This window comes from Cyprinodon variegatus, unplaced genomic scaffold, assembly GCF_000732505.1.
Source record: "Cyprinodon variegatus isolate N-32 unplaced genomic scaffold, C_variegatus-1.0 Scaffold524, whole genome shotgun sequence".
NCBI lineage: Eukaryota > Metazoa > Chordata > Actinopteri > Cyprinodontiformes > Cyprinodontidae > Cyprinodon > Cyprinodon variegatus.
Window position 1 is genome coordinate 143,904 of NW_015150977.1, and position 16,285 is coordinate 160,188.

Below are 16,285 nucleotides of genomic sequence, written 5' to 3' on the forward strand. Positions count from 1 at the left end.
CCCCCCCCCCCCCCCCCCCCCCCTTCCTCTTTGCTGAAAAAAAGCGATAAATGCATCCAACCAGAAAAGTTATGCAACAAAAATTTCAAAATTATAAAGATAATTCACTTTAAGACTTTAAGGGGAAAACATTTAGTCATTATAACCTCGAAATAGAACCCTTAAAAAAGATTTAGAATCAAAAACAGGTTGCATTCTGAAAGCAAACAGCGTTAACTCGGTTTTATTTGTTTTATTCGTTTTTATTTTAGCTTATTGTGTGACATATAGAACATGACCACATTCTGCAGAACAATGTTGCAGATATTCCGTATAATTTGCTGTAAACTGCAGGAGCGGCGCTTTAAAACAGAGGCTGTATGGAAGGAATTTAATTTAAAACTAAAAATCTGAAACTAAAGTAAAAGAATTTCAATTTTAGACGAGCTTCACCGTCGAGTCAGAACAGTTTCTCCCGGTTGGTGGTCGTCTTCATTAAGATGACTGAGCCATTCTTTCCAGTGGAGACGCTGAAGCCTCCCAGTTGCTTCCATCCATTGGTTGTTGCCATGGTAATTCCTCTCTCTGGTTTTCTTCAGCGTTTACAGGAAGCGTGCTCTAATTTTCGACCCCTGTTTCGGTGGTGCTTTGCAGACTCTCTCTTCCTGCCTCAGAGTCTCTTTAAACTTCTCTAACCTCCCCCCCCGTCGTCATATCAGCCTTACATCTCTATAGAAACTGCTTCTTTCTGGTTAACGACGCCTGAGCAGCGGCGGTGTCAGTCACTCTGTCCCCCGCTGACATTGATGCACTTCCTGTTGAGCCGGGCGGCCATATTTGGACACAGGAAGAGGTGATGCGCAGCGGCCCACAGGTACTGATAGGGGCCGTTTACTATTTCAGCTCCAGTGAAAAAGTTAAGTTTCTCTTTCTGTTCTGCTTTTGCGTTGTTCTTCATTTGCAGCAAAACGAGGAATTATTCAGCGTCGGTCAACTGACCTCGACTGTAATCTCTCATAAACAGACTCTACTTGTTCCATACAGTCATAAAAACACTGATTACATAATAAAACCCATATCTGTTAAAGACGACGACCATGTCTAACTTCTCTGAGACTAATATATCAAATGCATTTCATTTATAGGATAAAAAAAAAAAAAACGTTTTCTCAAATAAAAACGAATTGTGACTCATTACCAAACCATAAATCACATTTTTGTTCCAAATTTAGGCTTAAATGAAATACAAACAAACACATTTCCTCTATTTTTTTCCTTTTTCCAACTGAAATGTTTCTGATCAACCAACAATTTTAATATCAGACTAAAAGGAACCTTTATTATTTTAATTACCTGGAATAAATTATTTATAAAGAGAAAAAAAGCATTAACCCTTTATAGGGCAACTTAGCTTTTTGATCACTTGCATCCCCCTTACAAATGGAGTCCACGTCTAGAAGCACAAGATCTATATCTAGCCATTCAGCAAATATCCCGCTACATGGCTGCACATCTGATTTTTGGCATTTGACCAATTAGATGGTCCAATAAGTTGGAAAAAATAACAATTAAAGAAAAAAGGTAAAAAGCTAATTGAAAATCCAAACCAATCTAATCCTACGGAAGAGGATTAGGGCCACTGAAAAAAAAAAAAAAGTTAACTGATTTTTTTTTAATTATATTTCAGAATAGTATGGGAAAAAAGTCAGAATTCTGAGATTAAAGTCAGAATTCTGATGTTAAACTGAAATAAAATTTAAAAATCAGTTTACTTTCTTTTCAGTGGCCCTAATCCTCTTCCGTACAATCCACTTTATTTATATAGCACGATTTCAATAAACCCAAGGTTTCCAAAGTGCTGCACAATAAAAGATAAAATAACTAAAATAAATAAAAGAAAATAAAAGAAAATAAAAGCCCTGCCTACACAGGATAAAAATATGCATGTGTTTGTGTATACATAGAACAGTTAAAAAGTAAAGTTAAAAAGTTAATAATCCTTGTTAACTATTATATTTAGGTTTCTAAACTAAAAAATGTCAGTGCCAGTATCAGCATTAATGCCTCTAAGGTTATGTTGGACCAAAAAAAAGTGTTTTTCATGAATTTCTTATAGAAGCACTTTAGTTATTTTTCTTAATATATTCGGGCAAGTTGACATAAATTTATGCTATAAAATTATCCATATCTTATGTGAATGTTACAAAGGTAATATTTTCTTGTCCCTGATTCCAATAACACTATTGGCTTGAAATTTAGATTTTTAAGGTATTTCACTGAGTGCCCTTTGAAGGGTTAACTAGGTCGAAGGAAATAAGAAAAGAACCCGTCTGGCAACATGAAGTCTACGGAAGAGGATTAGGGCCACTAAAAAACAAAAAAGTTAACTGATTTTTTAATTTAATTTCAGTTTAATATGGGAAAAAAGTCAGAATTCTGACTTTTTTCTCAGAATTCTGACTTTTTTCTCAGAATTCTGACTTTAATCTCAGAAGATTAAAGTCAGAATTCTGAGATTAAAGTCAGAATTCTGACTTTTTTCCCATACTAAACTAAACTAAAATTTAAAAATCAGTTAACTTTTTTTTTTTTTTTCAATGGCCCTAATCCTCTTCCGTATGAAGTCGGCTTAACATCTGAAAACAAAGGTGACATCTCTGAGTCAGCAGGACGACACAAAGCCAGGTTTTCTTATAGTGGATTCATATTTTTAAAACATAAACGTTTCTTACCTGCAGCTCTGCTTATAAAATGGCGTCGCCTGCTAAGGGGTGCACAATCCCCTCCTCCCCCCATGTGTCGGTTAAACGCCTCCACTCTGAGCTCATATTCTAAATACATAAACTACTGTAAGGAAATAATCGTATCATGTAATATTGGGTCATTATGCTACATCTGAGGTCACCATCTGTCACGTTTCACAAGAGCAGGCTTGCAAAACAGAGCTGAGAATCAGAACAAATAAAAAATGAGGTGTTGCAGAAAACTTTCTGCTACTGTGATCAGCAGCAGCTCTTAGTTCTGCTTATGTTTGAAAGTAAAACCATAAACTCGCATGCAGTTTATTTACTGTAAAAGTCTTATACTTTTTCATAGCAGAAGCAAAAACAATGTCCAAAAATAACCTTTATGGAATCATTTTAGGATTTAAGCTGTTGCCTAGTTTGGATTTGCCTTGGGCCGGCCCTGGATCCAGGACTAAACATGTGATTCATAAAAATAAGATCCCTCAATGAAACCATTTTATTTCTGTTAGTGTTTTTATAATTCATGCAAATACTGAACTACAAAGGAAAAATAAACTGAAATGCAAAAGTACAAAAAAGTTTGCAAACAGAAGAGAAATAAATCCAGGAAAACATTAAGTTCTAATAAATTGGTAGAAGATGGAGGTGCAGATTTGAAAGGAAACTGAGCTGTTAGTACAACACCATCACTTTCTGATGTTTTGTTTTTATGCCTCGTCTCCACCTGATGCGATGTAAAAAAAAAAAAAATCTGTAGGTTAAACCAAACCATAACTTTCCTTTTCTTTTTTGCTCCATTCATGCGGGGCTGATCTCATTAAGATCCGCCGATTTCTGGTTGAATTAAACATTTTCTGAATGATGATCATACCTGTGAAACCACAGGAGCCATGACATGTTCTGATGCCGGTAGAAGCAGCAGGTGGTGCGCCGTGCAGCGGCGGGTTTCCAGCCAGCGGTCTGCGGTCCAATTTCCAACCTTGGTGCAATTGCTGCATGTTTTCCTTTCATCTCTCTTTGCCCATTTCCTGTCTACCTGCTGACACTGGTGCCTCTGGGTTTTAAATATAAGTTAATAAATATTAAGATTTTTCTCAAATTTAGTCAAATTTTTAATTCAATATTTTTTTATTTTGGCACTATCGAGCTTCCATAGAGAATGTTATCTACCCCTGTGTTATTGTTAACAGCAAGATGCAACCATGAGATAAATAATTTATGTAATATTTATACGTCAAAGTATTTTTTATTTTTTGGCTGTTTGTTGATTTTGGCACTGACAGCTTTCCATAGTCCTATATGACGCTGAGGAGCTGAATCCTGCTTCAGTGTCATTCTTTTCATCAGGAGGCCATTAACAGAAGCCCACCTGCGTGTGAATGTTCACGCGCTCCCACCTGCACGCTGACATCACTAAACAGAGAATTGTTGTGGTCGCAGGACGGGGAACAGGAAATGTGCTGCGGGTTTTTAAGGCGTCTCTTAATGACTGTGTCTGCTTCCTGGACCGGACGGCTCTGTCGCAGCTGGGGCGGCGGTTAACCTCTGACCTTTATTGCAGGCAGAATGGGGGGCTTCATGATTATGTTTGAGTTTGTAGCACGCTTTGACTCAGAGCTCTGGTGAGCCACAATCCGTTTTCTGTAACAAACACCTGACAGCTGCTGGAAATCTTTGCAGCTCGACTGCAGAGGTTTGCTCCGTCTTTGACACACATTCATGGAAATTTAAAACGTTTTTATGTTCATTGCTCTGATTCAGAAAAAACGTTGCTCTGCTAATTAGAGCAGAACCACAACCTGTTTAACAGAAATCACCTGTGGTCCTAATGTCCTGCTTCCTCTTCATGAAGCACTGATGACATCATCAGTTGGCCTTAAAGGCCCCCAGAGCAAAATGGGCTGGAGCCATCTTTTCTGTCCTGTTTTTACAGATCCTCTTAAAAATATCCTACTAATTTTGTCGAGCATCAGCTTGGATTAATTATTCCAGGTGGATTTTAAAGCTTTTTCTTTCAGGAGAGTAGAGGGACATTTTTAGTTTGGACATTTTTCCCTGCTAAGATCCCATCATTGGTCAGATAGAGGAAAAGAAAAATATATATATTTTTACTGCATCAAAACTCTAAATTCCCACTGACTGTAAACGCATCAATTGACAGGATGCAGGTTGAAGCACCTTTGGATTAAAATCAGATTAGGTAAGAATGATACGCTTTCATGGACAAATGGTAACAATTATTACTGGCTTGGTAGTAAAGTAAAGTAATTAGATCCTGAATTTTTTGTTAGAATATTCATTTTTTTTTATTTAAACTATAAAAAAAACAAAACAAAGTTGAAACAGAAACTGAGGTCCTGTGTTGTTGGGTTATTTTTTTGTGCCATAAATAAAACGTTTGTGTTTTTTGAACCCCAGTGGGCCTCAGCAGATGGCCGCTCACACCGAGTTCAGCTGGAGGTTTCTTCCTGTTCAAAGGGAGTTTTTCCTCTCCACTGTCGCTACAAGCATGCTTAGTGTGAGGGATTGCTGAAGAGTCGATGCAATCAGCTGGTTTTCCTTAGATAGAAAACTTTGAATCAATCTGACTGGATGATCTGGTGAACTGGAAAGTGACCTGAGATGAGATGATGGGAATTGGAGCTATAGAAATAAACTGAATAGAATTGAAAACGTTACAATTTGGATGTAAATTGTTCCTCTGGTCGTTGATCACTACTGGAGAGATCAGTGTGGGGATTTTACTCACATTAAATGTAAATAAATCCTCACACAATTTAATTTAATCATTTGGTGTCCACTGTGGCGGCTCTTAAATAGAAAAAAAGATAATTTGCTAATGGAATTAGTATTTTTGCTCTTAAAATAACATAATTAGATACTATGCACTTAAAATAAGACAATGCAGTATCTTTTTTTTTAAATCTAAATTGTCTTTGTTGCTTTGGCAAAGTTTATCACTTACAACCTTAAATCAAGAAAATATGCCTTTATTTTAAGAAAAAAATAGTTATTTAGAAAAACAAAATTGCAGTATATTGTTTAACACATTAGATAGTCCTACAAAAAAACAAGAATCCTCTCAATTCCAAATAGAATTTATGATCCTGTAGATTAAAATCCTCACTAACAAACACTTAACTCTAATGAACTTGACAGAAATGTCAAATTTTGAGGAAAAACAGTGTTTTTATTAAATAATCAGCTTCATATCAATAAATTTGTGGCACATGTATGTGTTACGTGTCTGATAGTGAAAATCGACCCAAAGAGGAAATGGTAAGAAGGCTGAGATTGCTGCATCTCTGATTGGATGTTTTATTACAGGAACATTTGATGAACCCGTACAGGAGTCTGTTTTAATAATTAATCCTCAGTACACTGGAAAAACGATCTAGAAATAACAAAACATTTCTTAAATTAAGTGTATTTACCCTTAATTTGAGTAGGTAACTGAGATGGTTTGCCAATATAATGAGTATTTTTACTCTTAAAATAAGATAATTAGATAATGTGCACTTTAAATAAAACAAAGCGATTGAGTTTTCTTATTTTAAGCGTAAATTGTCTTGTTTCATTGGTAAGATGTCTCTTTTATCTCCTCAATCCAAGAACAAATACACTTATTTTAAGAAAAAATGACTCATCTAGATTTCTATTTTTTCCAGTGTAGTTAACTGTTGTTTCTAACTTCAGGATTATAATCCGATACAATCTCTGCTGTTTTCTTTTAAATAAGGCAAACAGGAAATAGTGATAAATACTGACTTTTAAAAAAACACGCTTTATTTCAGATAATCCAAGAACTAAAGAAGTTTTAGTTCTTCATCGATATAGTTAATCTCTGCTGTTAACAGGCGAGTTTAGGGTAAGAAACAAACCGAAAAACAACCTGAGTGGGACTGAACCCAACAGAACCAGAAGGAGGAAATGTTCTGTTGCTGCTCTGATTGGAGGTTTCTCGCATCCTCAATTACACAATAACAGCATCTATGCCCTGAAGCTCTAAAATCCATGCTGAAGCTGTTTGGTTAAGCCCATAAAAGCTGCACAGGACTTTAATTCACCACAACCTCCGCCGAGTCTTTCTCTTTCAATATCATTTAGATCTCAGGCAGGTGTGGAAGCTTTCTCCACAATAAAAGGCTTTTATTCCTCCTAATCCAGATTAACAACCGTATGATCACATGTTAAACACTCTTAGGTGGATTTAAGATTTGACTATGAGTATCGATACTTTTACTTAACTACTATTGATGAGTACTTGGTCCATTGCTGCCTAAATTAGTCGCCAAACGCTCAGGATTTCTAAAACATGTTCATTAATCCTGTTTCTTCTGTTTACATCTGGTTCTATTCTCTTTTGGATACCTCTCATCTGTATGACATGTTTTATTTCTTAAAGCCAAACTTTATGTTTTTAAATGCATATAACCAGGCAGAGTAATTGATATTAAATGTTAAGCTGTTTTCTTTCGGGTAATTAGCCAATACCACGCCAGCTTCCTCTCTGCGTCTGGAGGTCATTTAATCTGATAAATCCTCCACATCCCTGCAGCTGCTGCTTCACCTCATGTCTGTCTCAGGTGAGCAGATTGACATCAGACGTGTAAATAAGCTGGAGTTCATCCCAGACTCGACACGTTTTTCCTGAAAGGAAAACATGTTCCTATCGGTCTGGTATGCGAGCTGCTGCTGTGCTTCCCTTCCTGTGAGACGGACGTTCTCTGATCTTTATCTTCTACTAAGATAGTAGAAAAAAAAAACAGAGATGAAAAGTGTTCTGAAAAAAAAAAAAGTGCTTCTTTTGCAAAGAAATGAATTTAAATCTAGTGGAGCGATTTATGACATGTAGGAGCTGCTGGGATTTCCAATAATCCAGAGGGATTATATTTTATGCATGACTCATGTTGATTATTTCATAGGTCATTAGTTAATTGAATATGAGTCATATGTTTAGTTTTAGATCTAAGAGCTTTACTTTTTTTTCTAAAATAAAACTTTGTTTTAATGAAAATGCAGCAGCTTAAAAACTAATCTATGAATATTTTCTTTTATTTAATCTTATCCTTATTTGATGTTCACTGTAACGCAGGTAAAGGTATTTATTTTTATAATCAAAAAGCATTCTGAGACTGATGTTCTGCTTTGGAATGCAATATTTTTTTTTTATGTAATCAGTTTTTAGTTGGATGATGAGGTTTTTACTCAACCTGATGTCTTCTGTATTTTCAATAACTTCCTGTAAAAACTATCCAAATGCTGATTGCAGCGTCATGATGGCATCAGGCTCTGCCTGCAGAGGACGTCCGGATATCCTTCCATGGCTGATGAGCAGTTCAGACAAAGATTAGGTTTAGTGACGAAGGTCTGGCCTGAGTCTCTCCTCATGCGTTGTTTCGTTTTTAGCCGCTGCAGCCACGACAACTAAGATGATAACATCTGGATTTCCTCTTCCGATCAGAATAAAAGTCAGCAAAACTCACAGAAATGGTGCAAGACTCCCGCTTGCTAATTTACTGTCATCATGAAGGTTGTTTTTAGTTCATCAGGGATATTTTTACACTCTGCCTCTTTCCTCAGAACACTTTCTAATCACTCCTCACTTTTTCTAAGAGTTAATTTCTTTGCAGTTGCATTTTACATTTATTTATATACATATATATATATATAAAGCATATACACATGCACCTACCTGGGAGGGAAAAAAAATATGTTCTTAAACGGTAGTGCTAGCTTAATGGTAACTTTGCTAGCCAGAGGTTAACTGGTGCGTTCTGTCTACGCTGACTAAGTAAAGTAGCAGGGAGATTTGTAAAAGTCATACTGGTAAAGAAACGAAACAAATGAAACCAAAACTAAACCTATAGTTTGATCCACAGACGCTTAATAGTCAAAGCAAGGCAAGGTAGGGCAAGGCAAATTTATTTGTGTAGCACAATTCAGTACAAAGACAATGCAAAGTGCTTTACATGATTAAAATATACGAAAATAAAACTAAATCACAGCAAGTAGAAGGAAAAAAAATGCAGAAACAAGAACAGTAAAAGCAGTTGGACTAAAAAAATGAACTAATGATGTTTTAGTTGAACTGTTTAACTAGAACAGTCGAAGGCAATCCTAAACAAATGTGTTTTTAGTCTTGATTTAAAGGAACTCAGGCTTTCTGCACTTTTACAGTTTCCTGGAAGTTTGTTCCAGATAAGTGGAGCATAGGAACTAAATGCTGCTTCTCCATGTTTAGTTCTGGTTCTAGGTAGACCTGACTGGTCTGGAGGGTCGATACACTGATAGCAAGTCTGCCTAAATATTCTCTAAGGCTTTGTCCCAGAGAATGCCTAAAAAAGTGAAAGTTTTTTTTTTTTAAACCACCTATAATCTCTGATGGAGGGAATTTTCTCAATCTTTCCAGATCCTTTAGTTTCAGACATCAGACAGAAGAACACACCCGTTTCCGCCTGAGCTCTTGATTCGGTTGATAGACTGGAAACTGCATATAAACACATTTGAAGATTGCAGACTTCATTAAGGGTGTTTATACTCTCCCAACCCACACACACATAAACAAGCACAAACCATTTTCTCTGAAAGCTGAACTCCAGTGAAAGGACTCAGGATGTCCTATCTGAACTCCATCTGCGTTTATTCCCGCCTCACTGTAGGCTGCTATCTCAGTCAGACGGTGCTTATGTAAGAGGGGGGAATGCAGGAGATAAAGATCAACCAAAAAGTCAGAAGTAGAGAGAGGGAGCCGATGGGAGGGCATAAAAAGACGGTTTGGTTGAAGAAAGCCGGACTTCAGATGGAGAGTAGGACCTGGATCAGATCAGATGCACCTTCAAACGCTGGCAGGAAAGAGTCCAACAGGAGCGCCGTGTCTGTCATGGGCCTACTGCCGACTTTAGCCTCCACAGTTTTATCTACGACAGTCAGCATGCTGAGAGAAAATGCTGCTATTAAGAGCATAAACAAACGGCTCAGCAGGAGGTAGGAAACACCGGAAGAAGACTCGCTGTTTCAGAAAAACTCGAGGAAATCCAGGGAGGACTCTTCTGGGATCTTTATCCGCATTTACCGCTCAGTTTTCCATTTGTTGGGGCTTCCTGAACCATAACAGGATTGTCTGGGAAACTTAAGCCGGGTGTACACTGTATGATTTATGGCCGTTTTTGGGCCAATTTTCCAGTCATGCGAGAATTTTTTCGATCGGGCCGAGTTTCCGCCTGATCGTGCGTCCCACATCACAAAGTATACAGGGGGTATCGAGGGGCGATCAGCCTCTCACCAACATCTCCCAATCAGGAATCGTAAAGTCGTGAAATGTCTGAAATGTGTGAAATTCAGTCGGCCGTCGTGAGGTTGTCGTGGGAAATCCTGGCGTTGAAGCAGAGCTACGACCCATTTTACCAGAACCTCCAGCACTGCGTATGTGCAGACAAGGGAGTTCTTCTTCTTCCTAATGGAAGAGTCCAGCCAGCGCCATTTCTCTGCGCTGAGTCCGACGTGGTTTTTAGACATACAGTGTGAGCAGGTAGATCCTATCAGAGCGATATATCGTGAGTTGTTAACTTTTAAACTGTTTAAACCCTGCGGTTATGTCGTACAGTTATAGCTGTAGCCGCGTGCAACGACTGAAAATATTGCAAAGTGTACGCCCGGCTTTACCAGACAGGAAAATGGCTGACTATAACTCTGCTCAGGATTCATCAATGTGGATTTTGTTCCCATTTTCATGTATTCCCTCTGTTTTTTTTTTCCCACAGAACCATGTCGTTTGCAGAGATGTACTGGCCGGTGCCGATGCGCGCCATCGGCGCTCAGAATCTCCTTACAATGCCAGGAGGGGTTTCCACCGCAGGGTACCTCCACAAGAAGGGAGGTAGTCAATTTAGTCTCATGAAATGTAAGTATAAACAAGATCTTTTATCCTAAATGTCTAAATTCAGCTTCCATCTTTAAGGTTAAACCAATAGAAACATTCATAATACACATGGCTCTCTGCAGGGCCATTGAGGTACATCATCATCCACAAGGGTTGCGTGTACTACTTCAAAAGCAGCACCTCTGCTTCGCCACAGGGGGCGTTCTCTCTCAATGGCTACAACAGGTCAGTAAAAATTCCTCTCAGTCTAGATCCACCTCCTGGTGATGTTTCAGCCCAGCGTACTAATGGTTGCATCGCTTTTAATTATCAGACATTAACACCAAACCACCTTAATCAGACTCCTTGAAAGGAGATGAACAAGATAAAATCTGGTCAATACCTGTTTCTCAAAAAAGGTCAAAAACAATCCTCTGCACTTTCTTTTCCCAAGTTTGAAGACATTTCTCTTCCCGTCCAGGAAGCTTTTTCAATTGAAAATGTCAGAAATAGTGTTGAGTTCCAGGCTTTGTACCAAGGGCCGTGTGGCGGCAGGTTTTTTTCCAACCAAGCAATAGCATCAGACTCCAGTCGTCTCATCAAGTCATCACTTTCAGATTGGACTTACTTGATGAGATGACTGGAGTCTGGTGCTATTGCTTGGTTGGAAAAAAAAACCTGCCGCCACACGTCCCTTTCTAGAACCACTTTGACACCCCTGATTTATCCAGTAACCCAACAAAGCCTTGTTTTTGCTTAGAAAACATGCAAATAGAAATGAATGAATGGGTCCCCCCCTTTGGAATGAGGATCTTTTGGCTTCTTTGTTAGCCTGCAATGCCCCATACCTGTCTATGTCTCTGAAAGGGGGTTGTTAAAGGGAATTGTTGTCCTGGCTGAATAGGCGAGTGTCATGATGTGTTTTAGAGGTCTGACCCAAAATGCAGAGAACCACTCAGAGAGCAAGACAAAGGTTTAACAGGTTTATTGAGGTAAGGGTGGAAGGGTGGTAAGAACTGGAACTCAGGGAGCTGGTGTACAGGAACTAGGAAGTCTAGAGGGGATATCAAAAACGGTTTGTTCAGGGACCGTGGGAATCTTGAATGCCGTAAGGAAAATGCTAGTGAGGGACTCACTCTTCTCTCACTTTGCATCCAGTCTGTGTGGGTTGATCCAGAGAAGAGGGGACATGTTGAAGAGTGGACAAGTTGACATTCTTTGGATGGAGGACAAAAGGAGCGGACTGTCACTTAGATTTCCAGGAGAACTTGAACGGTACATGTGGAGATTTATCCCCTGCTCAGTGTGAAGCTCAAACAATCCTTTCAGGGGAAGAAGGCTCAAACATCCAGTTTGCATCCCCTGCTAAATGTGAAGCTCAAACGATCCTTCCAGGGGAAGAAGGCTCAAACATCCAGTTTGCATCCCCTGCTAAATGTGAAGCTCAAACGATCCTTCCAGGGGGAGAAGGCCCAACTTCCAGTTTGCAGGGTGACTTCCTTCCGAGGGACAATGACAAAAAAACAAGGTTAAAGCTCAGAGAGACAAAGACTCAGTTAGACTCAGTGAAACAAAAGACTGAGTTAGACTCAGCTAATCTAAGCATGGCTAGAGTAGCCAAAACTGGCAAACACTCTGGCATCGAGGTAGTGACAGTCCACTGCTTAAGTAGTCCACCAGATAATGATCCAAAGAGCTGCAGGTGTGCATGGAGGACCAACAAGGACAGGGCGCCACCACACAAACTGGATTCCTGACAGCGAGGTCTTCTGTTCCCCTGTAAAGGGGTTGGGGCTGCGATGATAGCGGGAAGGATTAAACTCTATCGCTGCATTACAGGTTTTTGAGGCTGAAATCTGAGTCCACCCCCTCTGTTTAAGGTTGTTTTTTCTTTCATAACATAGATGGCTTCCTTCACGCCCCCTGTCAAACATTCTGGTCCTCAAAAGAATGTCCTTTGTCCATAAGGTGTAGATGCCCAGCAGAGTCTTGTCCCAAGGAGGTCGCTCTTCTGTGTTGGGCCATGCGTCTGTGGACAGGTTGTTTGGTTACTGGAGAAACCAAGGACATTGACCTGAATCTTCAACCGCTTACAATACCCGTTTATGAGCATGCTCCTACTTCTTCCGTGCTTTACACCTACGTTAGTTCCAGTGTGTTCTGCTTGCTAGTTTCAACGGGATATGCGTTGATCCTAATCAGAGCTTTCTCTGATCGTGACTCCTACATCGTTTTGTTTCTACAGAGTAATGAGAGCAGCGGAGGAGACGACGTCCAGCAACGTTTTTCCATTTAAAATTGTCCACTTCAGCAAGAAGCACAGAACGTGGTACTTTTCTGCCGCCAGTGAGGACGAGCGAAGGGTGAGAACCGATCGCGGGTTCTTTACTGGCTCAAAATGTCTATACCTTCTGCAAGGAGAGTTTTTGGGAACATTTTTTGCTTGTGTTTTCCAGAAATGGATGCGATACCTGCGAAGGGAAATCGATCATTACAATGACAGAAAAGATGCAAATATCTCAAGGTAACCTCAGAAAAAGAAACCTTTGTCAAACTTAATGCTTATAAGTGTGACATGTGAGATGCTTTGCATACCTACGGCCACTAGACAAGCAGACAACAACCTTTTACACCCACAAGGACATTTTTAGATCTCTAAATAATCTATTCACGTTTTCTTGCACTGCTAAAAGAAACCAGAGTACCTAGAATAAACTCACCCAGCAAGCATTAAAGCTATAAATAAGTCAGACTAGATGTTTTATATATATGTTATATGTGAAGAAAGGGACCTAAATAACATTTAATTGTTAATTTATTACATTTGCTGCGCCTTAAGTCTGTTTTTATTTTTTTACCTTCCCCAATTAGTTGTAATTCTAGGGTTAGCTTCTTGCTAATTGACAGGCATGAAATATTACAACAGTCATTTTGGATTATGTGTAATATTAGATTTAATTAACATTTAGGAATTGTAGCATTATTGTAATGATTATAGAAAGTAGCCTCTGACTTATCAATGGTAAATCCATTAGCAATAATAAGGACGCCATCTTGTTAACGCCATCTTAAGCAAGCGTACGTCTGTTATGGAGCTTTCAGGCTCTAGATTTTTTTCTTTAGCATAATTGATGTAGTTATTAATTAATTATGTTAAAAATGACAGAATCATTGGTAAAATACGTTTTCTTTTATTATACCCCCTTTCAGCTATTGGGGTCAGTGGCGGTTCTAGACCAAATGTACCAGGGGGCCAGGAGGGGGCCATTGCGCCCAAATATATTAAGAGAGCTGCATGATGGAAATTTCTTTTCAATTAGGTTTAATTAAAATTATATGTCTCATTAGGTCAATATGCATCCAGAATTTAGGAATTTTACTGTTTTTTTTACGTAATTTAAGTTAAAATTACTGTTTTCTATAAAATTTGAATTAGAACTCTAGAAAAACTGAACTTCAGCTGCAAAAAATTGAGGATTTTCTTGTTTTTTTGGAAAAAAAAACATTGGGATCCCATCTCAAAACTGCTAAAGCTATCACCTTAGTGTTTTTAAATAATTAATAAAACAGAATTTGTAAAGAAAAAACATGAAATAGATCCAAAGGACCTATCAGTAACCATGTCTGTTCCAGCGTAGATCATCGTTACAATTTCTTTGAGTATTATGTCTTCAGTACAGGAGCCATAATATAATCTACAGGGGCACTGGCCCCAGTTGGCCCTTGTCCAGAACCGCCCTTGATTGGGGTTGAGATTCTGGTTCATTCTAAAGCCTGGCATACACTTTGCGATATTTGCAATCGTTTCACGCAGCTACAGCTCAAACTGTACGACGAAACCGCAGGGTTATCGCTCTGATGCGATCTTCCTGCTCACAATGTACGTCTAAAAACCACGCGTGGGACTCAGAGAGATGGCGCTGGTCGGACTCAACAATCTGGAAGAAGAAGAACTACCTTGTATTCACATACGCAGTGCTCGGCGTTCTAGTAAACGGGCTGTTAGCTCTGCTTCAACAGCAGGATTTGTCCACCTTACGACGGCCGACTGAATTTCAAACGTGTTTGATTTTCTCCCGACGTTACGATTCCTGATCGGGAGGCAGTGGTGAGAGCCTGATCGCTGAAACTCTGGCCGATCGAAAAAATTCTCGCACGACTGGAAAACCGGCCCGATAAATGCAAAAAAAATCGTACGGTGTTACGATGTTCGGCTTAAACCAGTAAAGAAACAATGAAAAATCGAGTTCTTCATTTTTATAATGGCCTGATTCACTGCAGTTAATACAGAATAGAGTCAGTCTGTAAACTCGCATGTCGCAGAGCCATTGCCTTTCCTTTCCATAAACGCAGTCGTTCATGCTAGGTACCGTAGGGAAGGACGGCTTCTTTTAATGGAATTCTAGAAATGAGTTCTGTTTTTAATGAATGTTATTTCCCCTTGTTGATGCAGTGACTCGGACTCAGATGCAGACTTTTATGGCACTATAGAGAGACCCTTGGAAATCAAACACAGTGTTGAGGCTGCAGAAGGCGGTAAGGACTACGCTAAAACCTGCAGCAATACCGTCCCCTTTTACCCTCTTTGAAACTTAAGCATTCAATCTCTTTCTGCACAGATTATGTTGTTGAAGACGATGATGAAGATGAGGAAGACTATGTGAAGCCTGACGACAATAACCCACCAACACCTCCAGGTAAAACAATATGTGCATTTAGCACCTTTAACCTTTAGTCCTTCAAGTCTCTTACTTTCAAAGTCTAAATGCGGAATATCTCCCACTTTGCAGGTCGACCCACTGGACCACCCCCTTCCTACCCTCCTCCACCAGTTCCAGCGCAGCATTCGAGTCCAAACGCCCAAAAAGTGTTGCTTCCACCTCTCCCTGTACAACACAGAGACCAAGGCAGCCCACTCCCCAAAAAGCCCTCCATTGCACACCAATGCCTCCAGAAAGAACCCAGCAAAGGCCCTGTCCCTCCTCTACCCTTTGCCCCTCACCTCCAGAAGGCCCCGTCTCCAACTCCCCCTACTCAGACCAGGACGACCTCCCTGGGAGGTACTGGACACGACAGGAGGGAGCACTCTGCTATGCAGATCAACCACCCAGCCACCCTGCCGATCTGTGAGCAGTTACATAAAAGGATGGTCCTGAACGGTCCAGTCCACAGCTCTCCGATCACTGCCAGCACCCAGTCACTGGGAAACCACTGTCTACGGAGCAAACCTAGCTTACCTTTTCCCCACACCGACGGCTTTTCTCTGTCGCTTTCTTCAAACCCCCCAACGATTCCTTCCAAGCCTCCAGTATCTCCGCTTCTAAAGTCCGGACCTCCCAACAAGCTCACAGTACCTAAACCCCCTCCCACAACGGCCAAGCCGCCGCTGCCGTCAGACAAGTCAAAGACTCCTTTTCAGTAAGTCACACTCACATTCTGACAGCTCAGCCCTTCCTGCAAAAACAATTACCCAGAAATCCCAAATCCTTCGTCATCGCCCGCATTCCAGACCGCCTGCGCAAAACAAAACCTACAGTCTCTGCTGCTCCTCCCATCTTGCTCTGCTCCGAACTTACTCATGCGCGATATTATTATATTCATAGGAGCAAAACAAGTGGAAATGGCTGCTTAAAGGAATAGTACACCCAACACATGATTAGCCTTCATTTTCTACTCACCCCCATGCTGAACAACACTC

At 39.9% G+C, this 16,285-nt stretch overlaps 1 protein-coding gene across 4 annotated transcripts in view; it reads left to right on the forward strand.

Annotated features, from left to right (window-relative positions):
* sh3bp2 (SH3-domain binding protein 2) overlaps positions 1 to 16,285 on the forward strand; it is a 35,952-nt gene that overhangs the window by 14,636 nt on the left and 5,031 nt on the right. For 2 of the 4 annotated variants that reach the window (XM_015391074.1, XM_015391073.1), the window contains 7 exons: positions 10,490 to 10,629; positions 10,731 to 10,833; positions 12,833 to 12,950; positions 13,044 to 13,111; positions 15,041 to 15,123; positions 15,207 to 15,284; positions 15,378 to 16,005. In XM_015391074.1, the coding sequence (XP_015246560.1) occupies positions 10,494 to 10,629; positions 10,731 to 10,833; positions 12,833 to 12,950; positions 13,044 to 13,111; positions 15,041 to 15,123; positions 15,207 to 15,284; positions 15,378 to 16,005 (1,214 nt within the window). In that variant the 5' untranslated portion in view covers positions 10,490 to 10,493. Of the gene's footprint in view, positions 1 to 9,488; positions 9,714 to 10,489; positions 10,630 to 10,730; positions 10,834 to 12,832; positions 12,951 to 13,043; positions 13,112 to 15,040; positions 15,124 to 15,206; positions 15,285 to 15,377; positions 16,006 to 16,285 lie in introns of those variants that run through there. The other 2 variants (XM_015391072.1, XM_015391071.1) reach the window with 2 other exon arrangements.